Below are 14,405 nucleotides of genomic sequence, written 5' to 3'. Positions count from 1 at the left end.
TCTTACCAGGAGTGACTTCGAATTCAAAGGTGATATTTTACTGCAGACCAAGGGTACTGTTATTGGGGAAAAATAGCACCACAACCCATCTATCCAGCTAAAATGTATCCCCATTGACAGATCAGTATGTTTTCTGGACAACACTCCATGCAAAGGACTAAACTTCACATAAACTCACAAACTGGACATTAAACTATTCTTCGAAGAGACAGACATTCTTGCTCTACAAAACCAGCTTCCATCCTAAACACACATATACAGGACTGGTCACAGCTCACCCCTTAAGATTTATTATCACATATATTTCAGATATTATAATGATGGTCCGATGATGTAGAAACATTTTTCACATATCATTTAATATGCTGTAGTTGAAAAGTAAAATATTTTTATGGTTTGGGAAAACACACCATGTAAAAGAAAAAAAAAAGTATGAATACATAAATTCTCTGAAAGTTCAGATCTGTGTTTTAAATGTTTGAGAGATAAAAACAAAAGTGAGAAATAAACAAACATTTAATTTACATGAGCATGTGGTTAAACAAAATATGAAACATCACCCTGGAAATGACAGCAAAACTCCTGAAACATTAATAAAAATACAGATGGATTCTAAGTATTTAATAGTGTTTAAGGTTTCAAATGTGAGGGTCGGGTCCTCAAATAGGCCACATGATGATTGAGTGTCTGATGCAAATTACAGATGATTTCAATCCTAAAAATGCTGTAGCATTTAGTGGGTGTTGTATTTAGGTGTAGTATCTAGGAGATGTAGTACTCAGGATGAGCAGCTGATGTATCCTTCAGCTCGTTTGGCAATTTCCCGGCGAAGAGAATCCACTTCTTCTAACAAACGGGTGACTTCATCAGCTTTCTGCTGTTTACTGTTGATCAGCTGCTGGATCTTCTTCTCCACATCTGACAACACAGAACATTGATACTTTACTACCACTGCATATACTACTACTGTACTACTACTGCTGATACTAAGTTTATTTGTATAGCACTTTTCATACAGTAGTTGTAACTCAAGGGGCTGTACAACACAAAAGAAAAACATTACAAATAAGAAAGAAAAGCATTAAATACATGAAAAATTAGATGCAAAAGTGCAATAAAAATACATTGGTAGATGCTGGGGAGGAAGTTAATCAAAGGTAAGTCTGTATAGATAAGTTTTTACTTCACTGAGGTTGCCTCTTTCATTTCTACAGGTAAGATGTTCCAGATTTCAGGTGCATAAAGCGTCCTTCATGTTTTTATGTGTGCAATTCTGTGGAAGCAGCAGCGGGGTATCACAGGACCTCTGGGCTGGGAAATGTGGTTATGGTAGCTCTGCATTATAGGCTGGAGCTGAACCATTTACTGCTTTATAAACCTTTAAAAGAATTTTAAAGTCAAAAAAACTAAAAGTAACTGGCATCTAGTGCAGAGTAGCTGAAATCAGTGTAATGAGCTCACTCCTGGTTCTGGTTCAGAGCCTGGCAACTGAGTTCTGAGTGCATTGTAGTGGTTTTACTGATTTTTTGGAGAGTCCAGTAAAAAGTGCATTACAGTAGTCAATTTGACTAGAGACAAATGCGTGAATGATTTTTTCTGCATCTTTTTTTATTAAGATGATCGAACTCTTGCAAAATTCCTGAGGTGATTTTTTAGAATTTATGTTTGAATTAAAATTTAATTCAGAGTCTAAAATCACACCCAGGTTAGTAACGTATGATTTAATTTGTTCGCTAGGTATCTCATTCTGAAGAGTCCCTTTTAAGTTTTGGGCCAATCAATAATATTTCTGTTTTGACCTCATTTAAAAAAGGAAGAGAAAGTAATGATAATGAAGGTCTTTACAATAAAAGTAACAATGATTAAAGTATTTATATTAAAAAGTAACAATAGAAAAACTAATAATAGTTAAAGTACTTATGATAAAAATACTACCTTGTATGCGTCGCAGTTTGTCTTCCACTTGTCTCTTCAGCATTTCTGCCTCATCCACGATGCTCTTCAGCCGTTTTCCAGCTTCGTCTTGAACTGTCTGGTTCTTGTTTTTCTGCTTTAAAATCTCAAACAGCTTCCTCACATCATCCAGCTCCTGTTAGAGAGACAGTCAGAGCATCACAAGGACATTTCTGATTGGCTGGCAGGGGACTGTGGTAACCATAGCAACAATACTGCAGGTTATTACAGGTGAAACTAAAGTAACTCATGAGTAACTGCTGCTGACTTAAACTGCTGACAGACACTTTAATCACTCCAAGTGTTCGAACTACACTATAGTACTTCCTGTCTGTTACTGTCCATGCATCTGTAGTCTTACCGTCTGTGCGTCTGTACTGCTGTCTGTAGCTGAGTCTGCAGCCTCTCGGGCCTCTCTGGCTTGCTCTCTGTTCTGTTCAGTTTTCCTCTTAAGGGCATCGATGTCATCTAGCAGCTCTTCAGGTCGACGACTCATCAGCTTCGATTCGACGTTGTCCAGTTTGTCTGTAATCTGAAAACACAGATGTGTTTCACATCCAGTTTGTCTGTAATCTGAGGACATAAATGCATTTAAAAATAATAATTGATATATATTTCAAATATTGAAGATATTTAACAATCTTTACTTTTCGCATTCGGTCTTTGGCCGTGTCACTGTCTCGGCTGGCCGTCTCCAGGTCATCATTTGCTTTATCCTGAGCTTCCTCTGCTTCATAAATGTCTCTGCTGATCTTTGTCATATCAATGTCCTTTGTCTGTTCCCTAAACAACAAAATGTAACAACACAGATTCAACATACTAAGATTTCTCCACCAGGAAGCAGGACTGTGCTCCAGACATTACACTCACAGACTCACCGAGTCCATCACTTCAGAGGAAAGTCAGGAGGTCAAATAAACCAGCTAATGTGTTATGGTTAGGATTAGGGGAAAGGGTTAAGGTTAAGTGTTTTCACAAAGCTACTTTAGGGTTAATGTTCTAAAGTTCTGTGTTTTACTTCAAAAGTTTTATGTTTTAGTTAAAGGTTCGTGTTTCAGTTAAAGTTTTGTGTTTTACACAAATGTTTTTTTCAGAGATCTAATGGTTATTTCATATTTTCAGACACTAACTTGAGCTCCCGAGCTTTCTGTAGAAGGTCCTGGGCAGTCTTGGTGTGCTCCTCCAAGTTCTTCAGGTCCTCCTGGAAGTTGGTGGCACTGGACAGCATCTGGTTGATGTTTTTGATCATGGACAGGATCTCATCAGGTGATCGTGGCAGCTGGATGTCCAGCACTGCTCGGGCCATTTTCTCGATGTCCTCTGGAGGAACCATCTCATCTGTCGGGACACAACATGATCAATAACCAGGTTTCAGTTGTATCAGAATCAGTATAAAACTGTTTTACATGACCTGTGTTCCGTCATCTCAACGGGTGTGTTATGTAGAGTTTAATGTACAATAAGTCCTTGTGAGCAGTACATGAAAATGCGCTTGTTTATGTCTCCTGGGTTAGGGTGAATCAGCAGCACCAGCTGACATAAAACCAGAATAGTTAAGTTGTGACCTGTCAGTAAACATCTGAACAGCTGCAGGTGAGGACAAAGACGGTTTCCTGTAAAAACAGTGAATGAATGAATGTTTCTTGTCTCAGTTACTGATCCGTCCTTCACTCTCATTCAGCTTCTTCTTTATCTTCAGGACTAACACTGCACTCAGAGACCACATTGATCACTGATATTGATCGATTGATATTGAACACTGACCCAGTAGGTAGTCTTTGACACGCTGGATGAGCTCCTTGCTTTTGTTCTTTTCTCTCTCGAAGGTGTCCATGTTGTTGTGGATCTGGTCCTGGAGGTCTTTGGTCAGGGCTTTAGTGTCCTGAGCCACCTGTTGGGCATCATTGATCTGAAAGAGAAGAAACAGTAACAATATCACTTATTTTACAGGGAGGCAGTGAAGAGTCTCAGTGTTTTCTGTGTATATGAGTGTTTATCCAGTAGCTCTGACCCATGAAATGTGTTTACACTGCAGCTTAACAGCCGTGGACATCATGCTGAGTGGAAATTTGTTAATGGTCTACATAAGAAGATAAACTGATCCAGTGCTGTTTAGTCACTGGATCAGTTTTAAATACTACAGGAAGGAAAAGCAGAATCAGAAAGAGCCACTGCAAAGAGCTGCAACATGTCATCCAGGTAAACGACTTCTATCTTGTTCATCTGTTCATAGATAGTATCAGTCTGTTAATGTGTTCATAGTCAGTATCTGTTACACTCCCTCCACATCTAATTCTGTGGGAACGTCTCACGTCTCTTATTTTATGTCTCCTCGCCTGAACTGGAAGTTGTTCCTGATGCGCCATTTAGATGAGCGTCCCAAGTCTCTTATTCTGCTCCGAGGAGCGAGGAGCGAGGAGAGATCTTTGAGGAGCGAGGAGGAAACATGAGAGCAGCCTCGCAGGAAGTCTTTTACCAGCCGACACGCCCCCTTATTGGATATCAGTTATTGATTGGACGCTGCAGCTGATCAGACTGATCTGATACATCACTGCAGTTTCACACCGAAGTGACAGATTACAGATTAAATATGTGGTTCACTCCCGAGTTTTATGCTTTATTTGTTTTCTGATTCATCATATAGTTAAAATCAGTTAATTGTCGGTCTGATCAATAAAAGAACCAAAAACAACTTTCTTCATGTATTAGAAAGGTTTTTCTTTTCATGATGTTATTTCCTCCATTAAACTGTTTCTTGCTGACAGACAGACTCTTCCTGACTTTAATTTGATCCATAATAACAGTTCAACACATTTATATTTTACATCATTTATCGTCATTTACATTCAGTCACATGTGAGGCTGAAACTTCCTGAACGTCGGGTTTGATATGAGTTACATCATTTCCATTTTCCCTGAAACATTTAACCAAATACATATTTCCCAGTGTTCAGGAGACACTCTGATCATATTCTGGGTTATTGAATGATGAATTCACTATCAGGATTATCAACAGATACAGATACAAATAATCAATAAATAGTATAAACGCATTCTGCCAGTAGAAATGGTTCCTGTGTGTCTGAGCAGGACACAGTATAAATACAGAATGCAGGTTTTTATTTATGTTTGTTAAACAGGAAACAGGCTGCAGAGAGGAAACAGCTGCTGCAGTGATAACTGTGAACCTTTATTAGTGTTAACACAGTGCACACGTGCACAGACACAAACTCCATCAGAAGTTTCTACAGCTGACTGACAGCTGATCCAGCTGTGATCAGCTGATCCAGCTGTGATCAGCTGTTGCCGTCATCAGAAACAGACGTCTCATGTCTCTTAAAACACATTTCCTGTTTCCTCTCCTTGCTTGGTTTCCTTGCGTCTCTCCTGCATCCTCGGTGGGAGGGACGAAGACGCCAGCGAGGGAAACATGGATGCAATTTAAGAGACTTGAGATGCAGCCTCTGTCTTTCTAATTGTCACTCCTCCAGCGGCTCTCTCCCTCTTCTGCCTGTGTGTGTGTGTGTGTGTGTGTGTGTGTGTGTGTGTGTGTGTGTGTGTGTGTGTGTGTGTGTGTGTGATTGTCCGAGTGGAGATAGGTGTGCTGGAGTCAGAGCAGAGCATCACCAGCTGCACCTCATCCTGTAATCAATCCTGCCTATATATTCCCAGCTCTGCCACATCCACTCTGCCAGATTTTAGCCTCTGCTCCATCAGCTTATTTGCTAGTTACCTGTTGCTTGTACACAGTCTGAACCTTATTCTCTCTTCCCTGCAGGTCCATCTGTTCAGCCCTTCAGCCCCTGTGTCCTGAACTCTTGTCTGCTCCATTCTCCTAACCCAGACCCACTAAGCTCCATCCTTCACCTTCTGGATCTCTGGCTGGCTCTGCTGTGAATCATTCCCTGCATCTCACCTGGCTAACTTTGCCCTACCGTTCCAACCCTGTCTCTGGCCTGTCTGTGTTCACACTTGGGTTCACCTGCTTAGCTGCCACGTGACAGTATCAGTCCTGCTCATGTGTTCATAGAGTCAGTATCAGTCCTCATGTGTTCATAGAGTCAGTATCAGTCCTCATGTGTTCATGGATAGCAGTATCATCATAAAGTGCAATATGACATCATACAGAAGGCGGAGCTTCACTTCAGGTTAAGCTATTCAGAATAATGTAGTTGCTCTGGTCTGACCCTTCAAATTAAAAGCCTCTTCATCTGGATTGTCTGATTGAAAACACATGACAGGGGCTGCTCCCAGTGCTCCCACTACTTTCAGTACAAATAGCACTGCTCCCAGTGCTCCCACTACTTTCAGTACAAACAGCAGTGCTCCCAGTACAAACCACACTACTCCCATTGGTCCCCGTGCTCCCAGTGTCCCCAGTATGAACCTGCCTTGTTCTTGGACTCCTGCAGTCTGCCAGGGAGTGTGATGAGTTTGTCCTTCACTTTCTCTGCTGTCTCTGAAGCTTTTACACTCAAAGGAACAACGCCATCACAGTTTGGACCTCCACACTTCCTGTTTCCCAGAAGACCACATAGAGCGCCACCACATCCTGAACAGTCCTCCAGTCCTGGTCCTCCACAGATCTGTATCAGACCACAACAACAGACAGTAACAAACAGCCTTCGGGTTGATGTCACATGACAGTCAGAGATTCTCCTGCTGGAGGAAAGTTTGTAAATCGAGGTCACGTGACTGCAGGTGTAAACTCACCTTGCGGTTAAGGTTGACCACGCTTAGCGCTTTGACCGTCTTCTCCAGTGGCGACAGGTCTCCTCTGCTGCTACACGTGCTCAGTTTGTGTTTGACTTCCTGTCTGGTGTCCATGGAGTCCTCCAGAGCTTTGTTAGCGTTCTTCACTCTCTTCTCGTCAGACAGGAAGGCTTTATGAAGCTTCTGGATCTCATCCAATATTTCTACACATCACAGAGTTTCCACATGAACAAAAGAAGAAGAAGTGGAGCTAATGCAGCAGCAGTATATAGATATATACAGATATACAACATGTTCATCATACTTACATTATTATTAAAGCCTGAGCATGAAAGAAGTGTGAGGAACCTACTGTTTTTGTAGAGATGATTATTCTAGTACGCCATTGCATTTATGAAGGACTTGGGATGCTTGAAAAATTGGCAAACATATCAGAACTCACAAAAATTGTAAAGTTCTGTAGTGATTGGGCTTGAGCTTGGCACATTGGCTCTATAGCGCCCACTGATTACTCAACCCTTAATTACTAACCCTCATTCAGACACTTTCACCTCCCAAATGATGCTACAGATTTGATTTTTAAGAAATTAAATTTACTGTTTGGTAATTCATTCTACAAACAATCAGCCATATTGACAAAGTTTTGCTTCCCATTATTTGATCATCTTTGATATAGCTGAGACTCCAGCTATGGAAATATTGAAATGTTAAGTTAAGATATTTAAGAACAACATTTCTGTACCCTCCAGGTCTTCATCATCGTCATCCGGCTGCTCCGTGAGTTTCTGCTTCAGGTTGTTCAGCAGCTTCTTGAACTCATGTTGAATGTTGTCAATGTCAGAGTTGAGGAGGGAAGACGGGTTGATCAGGATCATGTTGGGGTCGATACCATCTTTCAGCTTCCTGTGAGGAAGAAAATGCAGAGTTGAACTTTTTACAAAAAGAAAACAGGTTCATTCAGCAGCGTAACAATGATGCACCTCTTTCTGTTTCTATCATTAGAGGTACTGACGGAGCAGAAATTGACCAAACATAAGACACGATTTCAGACTTCAGTCATCCAACAGTTTATAAAAAATATTTTATTTTCATCACAATAAACTCAAAATCTGTCATCAGAATCAACAAGTGTCATCTTTCAGTGACTGATATCTGGCTTCACTCATGAATTCTTGTCCATGTAGAAGATCTTTTTCATGTGAGTACCAGCAGGACAAAAACAGAGTAAAGTTTCACTGTGAGCTTATTCCACACAGCAATACATCCTCATATAAATAATTTCAGACTGAAACTAAAATTAACACAAAGACTACTGAACAGGCAAAGTGGAACTGAAATAAACATTATTAAACCATTAACCACATATTTCTGCTCCTCAAAACTGGTGTTTTAATGTAACAGAGTGGAGTGACAGGGGAGAAATATGGTGCTGCACATAACAAGGCACATACAAGCAGTGGATGTAGTACAGACAGTAAAATTACTTTTTATAGTAAGCGGATCAGTTTCCAGTGTTTCAAGCTTTCCTCCACATTTCAGCACACAGATTGATCCATATAGAAAACTGCAGAGAGCACAAAATCCTCAAATTGTCGACAATCACAAACCAACTTTCATGTTTTTTGCATCTATAACATAACCTACTGAAATGTCCATCAGAATAGGCTCCAGCTATTAATGTGACTGAATGTAATCCGGGATGTTGCAGAAACATCAGTACTGATGTTCTGTTTGTTGCCCACAGTTGGCTGTGGGTCACAGCTGACTGCAGCATCACACAGCAGCAGAAACTATAAGTACGTCCTTAAAGTGAGAGAGCGATGTGTGCATTTACTCACATGGCTCAGCAGTGGTCTCTTCATTTGCACTGAATCGGTCATGATCTGACAGTAATTAAAGTTCTGGTTTTCTGCTACACATCTACACCATTGGCTGTATATCAATAGGTCAGCTGTTACACTCAGGTTTATACGATAGAAGTGTTTGTAATAAAGCAGCCTTATGGATGAATTTGAGGCTCCATCATAGCAGTCAGGACATTTTTATTCTAAGTAGCTAAAAGTCCAAGATAAGCCTAAAACCCCATATCTACTTGGTCCCCCCCATGTCTGACTGAAGATTTCGTTGAAAACAGTCCTGTGTAAAACAATTTAGGGGCTATTGGTGCAACCGTGTTGTTTAAAGTGCCGCTGAGACAATGAAATATGATCCAGCAGTCTGGTTGGAGTAACAGATTATTGCATTAAAAGGCTGATCCGAAAAACACTGCACTGCAATTTGTAATATGCACAACTCTGGAAAGTTGTCACGCTTCAACATGTGGAGTGTATCTGTGTCCCCCGAAAAATGAATGGAACCGTGTGCGCATGCAAGTCCACGGTCTACATCCAAGTCCACAGCCGTCTGTGGATGCTGGATGCGGAAAATATGAAAAGACCTTAACAGACAGAGATTTTGTCCCCCACTCTTCTGAAATGAATCTGGCACCCCTGAGTCCATAATAGTATAAAAGTGCCAACAAAAAGTTAAATGAACACTCTATGGATCCACGTAGACACTCTGACAGTGTTTTCATTCACTCAGACAGTTTGTTGTGTTAAGTTGTAAACTCACAGATATACACATCAGATGATAACTGAACATACCTGATCTTCAGATATAGTTTCTCCACCTTCTCCACCTTCTGCGGGGAAAGTCCTGTCAGGTTGGTGAGACCTTCCAGCTTGGAATGCATCTCCAGCATCTGTTGCTGGTGGTGACTATAACCAGGCTGCAAGTCATCACCGTGGCGAGGAATGAAGGTTCTCATCCTTTGGGCAGCACGCTGGACGTCGGTGACGTTTTCGGCCCAGAGGGTGGTGCAGGGGTGGCACTCCTCGCATGCTGGGAACTTCGAGTCATAGCCGGGAGCACACTCATCACAGAAAATACCAGTGACACCAATCCGACACATGCACTCGCCGGTTTCAGGGTCACATGACGGGCGCACAGTTCCCTCCATGTTACAGTCACAAGCTAAGAACAAGATGTGATGAAATTAAATAACAGTTGAAAAACTAGCAGACAAATAATGACTTCTGTCACAGAAAGGGTTAAAGAAAATGTTCAAGGCATTTGTGTTTTCACTCACACATGCACTGCACATCTGGGTTCCCAAAATGATTTTCTCCACATTCATCACACTGTCTTCCTCCAAACTCAGGACGACAAAGACACTGTCCTGACACCTGGACACATCACAGCTTTATTTAGTTTTATCATCCTTTAGTAATTACTTAAAGTTGCACATTTCACTTTCTGTTCAGTTGTGTGAGGTAGATACATAAAGAATACAAGTGTTTGCATGTAAAGAGAAATATAATGTGAATATGATGAAGATCTGGACCACGTGGTTGTTTTGACTTGAACAGGACAGTGTCATCATGTGCAGTGACTGGTGGACGTCTTGCCTTGTTGCAGATGTTGGAGAGAGAGTTAGCAGGATCACAGCTGCAGGGCTGACAGCCCGACGCTCCGTCCAGGTTCCAGTATCCGTCCTCACACTCATCACAGAGGACGCCAATCACGCCTGTCCTGCAGGGACACTGTCCAGTCCTCCAATCACAGAAGCAGGGACTCCCCAGAGGACACTGAGTCACCTCTGTCCCCCGCCGGTCACAGGAGCACTCTGGGAAATCAATCAGAAGTATACTAAATACATGAATACATGAAACCCTGGGATACAGGCCGAACCTTTGCGGTTCTGTAGGTGTCCTTCCCCGACTATTGCTGCTGTTATTATTATTGTTATGATTGTTATTATTCTCATCTTTACCTTTGCAGTCCTGCTCCAGGGCATTGCCATAGTAACCAGGTTTGCAGTTTTGGCAGCGTGGTCCCATTGTGTTGTGGAGACAGTGCAGACACTCTCCCGTCACGCTGTCACAGGCGTCTCGGTCATCCGGGTCAATGTTGTTGTTGCAGGGACACTCCTCACAGCGGATGCCCGGCACTGTCAGGTCACCATAGAAACCAGGACTGCATCTGTTGCAGTTTGGACCTGAGAGTCATGGTCAGTTTTAATTTCCATTGGAACATTTTCACTGTGTTCACGTTTAAAGTAAAAGTAACAAAAGTTTATGCACAATAACAAATTAATATTTGTCTTTTATTGTTGTATTGATTCTCTAAACACTCTGCTTCCCTCTTATGTCAAATCTTCTGAGCACACTAACTGAACACACCTGAAGACTGACTCACAGGATGATTGCTGTCTGACACAAACATCTGTGGGATTGAATCTGTCAATGACCTTTGGTTTTGTCCAACATTGATGTTTTCTGTACTGACATGAACCTGAACCTCTAACAGAAAATCACCTGAGTAACAAGAGGCAGGTAAACAGGTGAGAAACAGAGGTCAGCTCCTACCTGTGTGTCCCTCCCAGCAGTTGCAGGTGAGACTGAGGGATTGTGGGTTGTTGTGGCAGGAAGTGGCGAAGAACCGTCCGCTGCTCTGAACGTCTGGACATAGGCATGGCTGACAGGGCTGCCTGGAGTCAGGGCTACCATAGTAACCCTCCACACACCTGCATCAGTAAAGCAGGTATGGCATCAGAACCAGAAAATCTACAGAACTCTGCTTGTATATATTTTAATTTCTATCATACTTCACATCCGAGTTCTGTTCATTCTCATCTGAACAAAGAATGTGCTGCCAGTATTCATCATTCATGTTCTTTGGCAAAGTTTAATCTTGCAGTTTTGTTCCATTTTCTTCTTGGACGTCATCTGTTGAGGTTGACTTCATGCAGTGTTGACTTCACACTGTCTCAGCATAACTGAAACACCAGTTTCCACAGATAATCCTGGTGTCAAGTCAGAAGCACTTGCCTGTCTGTTTCGCACCTTCTGTTTGGTAGTATGAGTCCTCCTGTACCTGCTCGCCACTGCTGCAGCTGTGTTTGGGCTCATGTTCAGCAGCCTACTGATGATCTTGTGCCCTCTCCCATCTTTATGAAGTCTCACAATCTGGTTTCTTACTTGTTCAGGCGGTTTCTCACCATGTGGAGTCATGTAGCATTAGACTGAGAAAGCTGTGGTGTTCACAGGTTCTTTTATAACCTGGTTCAGGCTGTTAGTCTGAACTGGAAGTCTCAGGTATGCTCACTGTTGTTGCATTGAGGTGTTTTCAATGGAGTCTATCTAACCTGCTTGTTTTTAATTACAAATAAGATCAAATCTTATTTAATTTAAACCTAATATAATTTTGAATCATTTAACATTTCAGTGATATTGCACAGGGGTGTGCTCAGTTTAGTTATATACTGCATATGTTTCATCATGTTTTTGCTTTTCCCTTTCAATTCTACATATCTTGTTTTTCTCCTCTCGTTTGAGATCCACTTCCTGCCCTTGTGTGTTTCCCGCTCCGGTCATCATCATTATCCCCTAATGTCATCCACTTGTGTCTAACTACCCTCCCTTTCCTTGTGTATATCATCTGTGTGCTCCCTTGCCCTTTATGTTTTGGTTGCCTCTGCTGACTGACTGCTTGTGTACTGAACCTGCCAACTCAGTAAAGACTCAGGTTTTTGGAAACCCTGAACTGTCTGTGAGTTGTGCATTTGGGTCTATTCCTGGTGTGTCTGAAAACCTGTCAATGGGGGAATATTGGGTCTCTGTAAAATAAAGAGTACAGTCTAGATCTGCTTTATGTGAAATGTGCCCTGAGATAACTTCTGTTGTGATTTGGTGCTATATAAATAAAGTTTACTTGACTGTGTTAGACCTTAAAGCTTAAGTCAGAAGTGACAATGGGTTATCTGTACTGTCTCTTCAGAATTAGAGCTGTCTTAGTTAGCATTCAGTCTAATTTATTTCTAGATCATGTAAAGCATTTTTGACTATCTAGTAAAGTGTTATTTATTATATGTACTGTATATATATTTTTACAGTTATATATCCTGTCACAGTGTGGTCCACTGATATATATATATATATATATAAAATAATAATATATATATTCTTATATACAAGTATCGGGTAGCAGTCCAGTGCTGTGCTCATATAGTTGTACTTGTAAAACTGCTCCAATACAATTGCACCTGATACAAATTTCCTGACAAAGTTACTTTAACCTCCTGTTTGAGCAGGTAGGCAGAGGAGAAGCATCGCCAGTAATTTTGAGATATTGTGAGACAGCAGAGAGAGAGAGACGCCAACTGTGCTCTACTAAATTGTCAGGAGGAGTGAAAAATGTCTCCTTAACACAAGTAATTTGATCAAACATCTAATGAAGCAACACAACATAGAGTTCAAAGGGTTTACTAATCCTAGCAGCAGGAAACAGCAACAACCAACTTTGCAGCAAACGCTGGAGAAGCAAGAGATAATGTCCAGAGACAACCTATGGCCGGTAAACATAACAGAAGCTCTTCCTCAGGACATTTTAGAGTAGCAGTGTCTGCCCAGTGTCTTTCATCAGTTTAACTGTGCAGTGGACTGATGTAGATTTTACCGCCTACAGAGCCATTCTACAAGCAAAGCAGTTTCAGAGACCACATACCAGCCAAGTTATAGCATGTGCATTTCATGATATGCTTCAGACTTGGGGCATTCTGAAAAGTTCTGTTTGCTTGTGCTCCGATGCATGCCACATAAATGCAACATCTGTAGTTTACCTTTGTTACATGTCATCTCCCATCTCTCTCTCTCCTCATTTCCTGTCATCTCTAGACTATCGCTGTCTAATAAATGCAACACCCCCCCCATATAAAAAACCTTTTAGTATTTAACTTTGAAGGCAACATACTAGCTTGTCACTGTTTTAGATATAAAGATATTTTTTTCTCAAACATCAACAGCGCTACAGAGGCCAAAGAGAAGGTGATGCTGGCAGACGAGCGGGAGGATCTGGTTGAACCAGCCAGAAAGCCGAGCAAAGGCCCAGGACAGTGTGTGTGAGATGGCAGATGAGCAGTCAACAGCATCACTGAGTAGTGCTCCAGTAGGTACTGCCATTCAACAAAGTGCAGTTTCCCACTCTGGCCCAGATGTCATGCAGATACCCCTCAGCACTATGCAGTAGTGTGGAAAGTGAAAGGCTGTTTAGCTCAGTGTCACATATCGTAAATGAAAACAGAAACAGGCTCACAGCTGATCATGAAGAGAAGCTTGTTTTCATCAGAAAGGACCTGCCTCTCACTTTTTAAAAAAAAACAATTAATCCTTACAGACAGCACTAACATATGATGACCATTTCAGTTGTTCTGCTATAGTTGAATGTTGTGTGGTGGTGAAATACACTAAATGAGTCGCAGATTACGTGTTGTCAAAATGTGGTGGCCCTGTTAGTTTAGTAAAACACAAAACTGAATGTTACATTTTAGATGTCTGCAACAGCATCATGTTGAATCAGAAAGTGAAAAACATCTGATGAAAACAAAAACTGTTCCCAAAGTCAGTATTATTAATTACTCCTGTTGGTACTCGTTGTTGGTAAATACCCAAATGTAAGTTCCGCTACTTGGGCTGAAAAAGTGGTATTGCTGCATCCCTAATTATAAATAAATAAATATTCCTCAGCCTTGTCATTGATTCTACAGTCTCTGAACTCTTCTGGAGGGATGAACATCATTGTTCATAAAGATCTTCCTCATGTGGTGCTGTGATGATGATGATGGAGAGCGCTGTCTAACACGTCAGCTGGGTTGTGATCTGGTGACTGTGAAGGTCATAACATGTGATTCACATCATTTA

General features: G+C 41.4%; 1 protein-coding gene across 1 annotated transcript in view; it reads right to left on the bottom strand.

Annotated features, from left to right (window-relative positions):
* Nucleotides 1–267: 267 nt before the first annotated feature.
* The window catches only part of lamb4 (laminin, beta 4), a 38,265-nt gene continuing 24,127 nt past the window's right edge, over nucleotides 268–14,405 (bottom strand). Inside the window, exons 22-35 of the mRNA XM_067591049.1 lie at nucleotides 11,076–11,233; nucleotides 10,481–10,705; nucleotides 10,116–10,333; nucleotides 9,797–9,893; nucleotides 9,312–9,681; nucleotides 7,409–7,569; nucleotides 6,667–6,869; nucleotides 6,345–6,539; nucleotides 3,718–3,862; nucleotides 3,084–3,291; nucleotides 2,601–2,736; nucleotides 2,315–2,485; nucleotides 1,936–2,089; nucleotides 268–918 (exon numbers count right to left, since the gene is read on the bottom strand). Of these exons, the coding sequence (XP_067447150.1) occupies nucleotides 779–918; nucleotides 1,936–2,089; nucleotides 2,315–2,485; nucleotides 2,601–2,736; nucleotides 3,084–3,291; nucleotides 3,718–3,862; nucleotides 6,345–6,539; nucleotides 6,667–6,869; nucleotides 7,409–7,569; nucleotides 9,312–9,681; nucleotides 9,797–9,893; nucleotides 10,116–10,333; nucleotides 10,481–10,705; nucleotides 11,076–11,233 (2,581 nt within the window). The 3' untranslated portion in view covers nucleotides 268–778. The remainder of the gene's footprint in view (nucleotides 919–1,935; nucleotides 2,090–2,314; nucleotides 2,486–2,600; nucleotides 2,737–3,083; nucleotides 3,292–3,717; nucleotides 3,863–6,344; nucleotides 6,540–6,666; nucleotides 6,870–7,408; nucleotides 7,570–9,311; nucleotides 9,682–9,796; nucleotides 9,894–10,115; nucleotides 10,334–10,480; nucleotides 10,706–11,075; nucleotides 11,234–14,405) is intronic.

Source organism: Thunnus thynnus, chromosome 5, assembly GCF_963924715.1.
Source record: "Thunnus thynnus chromosome 5, fThuThy2.1, whole genome shotgun sequence".
NCBI lineage: Eukaryota > Metazoa > Chordata > Actinopteri > Scombriformes > Scombridae > Thunnus > Thunnus thynnus.
Note: the sequence above shows the minus strand (reverse complement) of the source record. Positions and strands in the feature narration are given on the sequence as shown.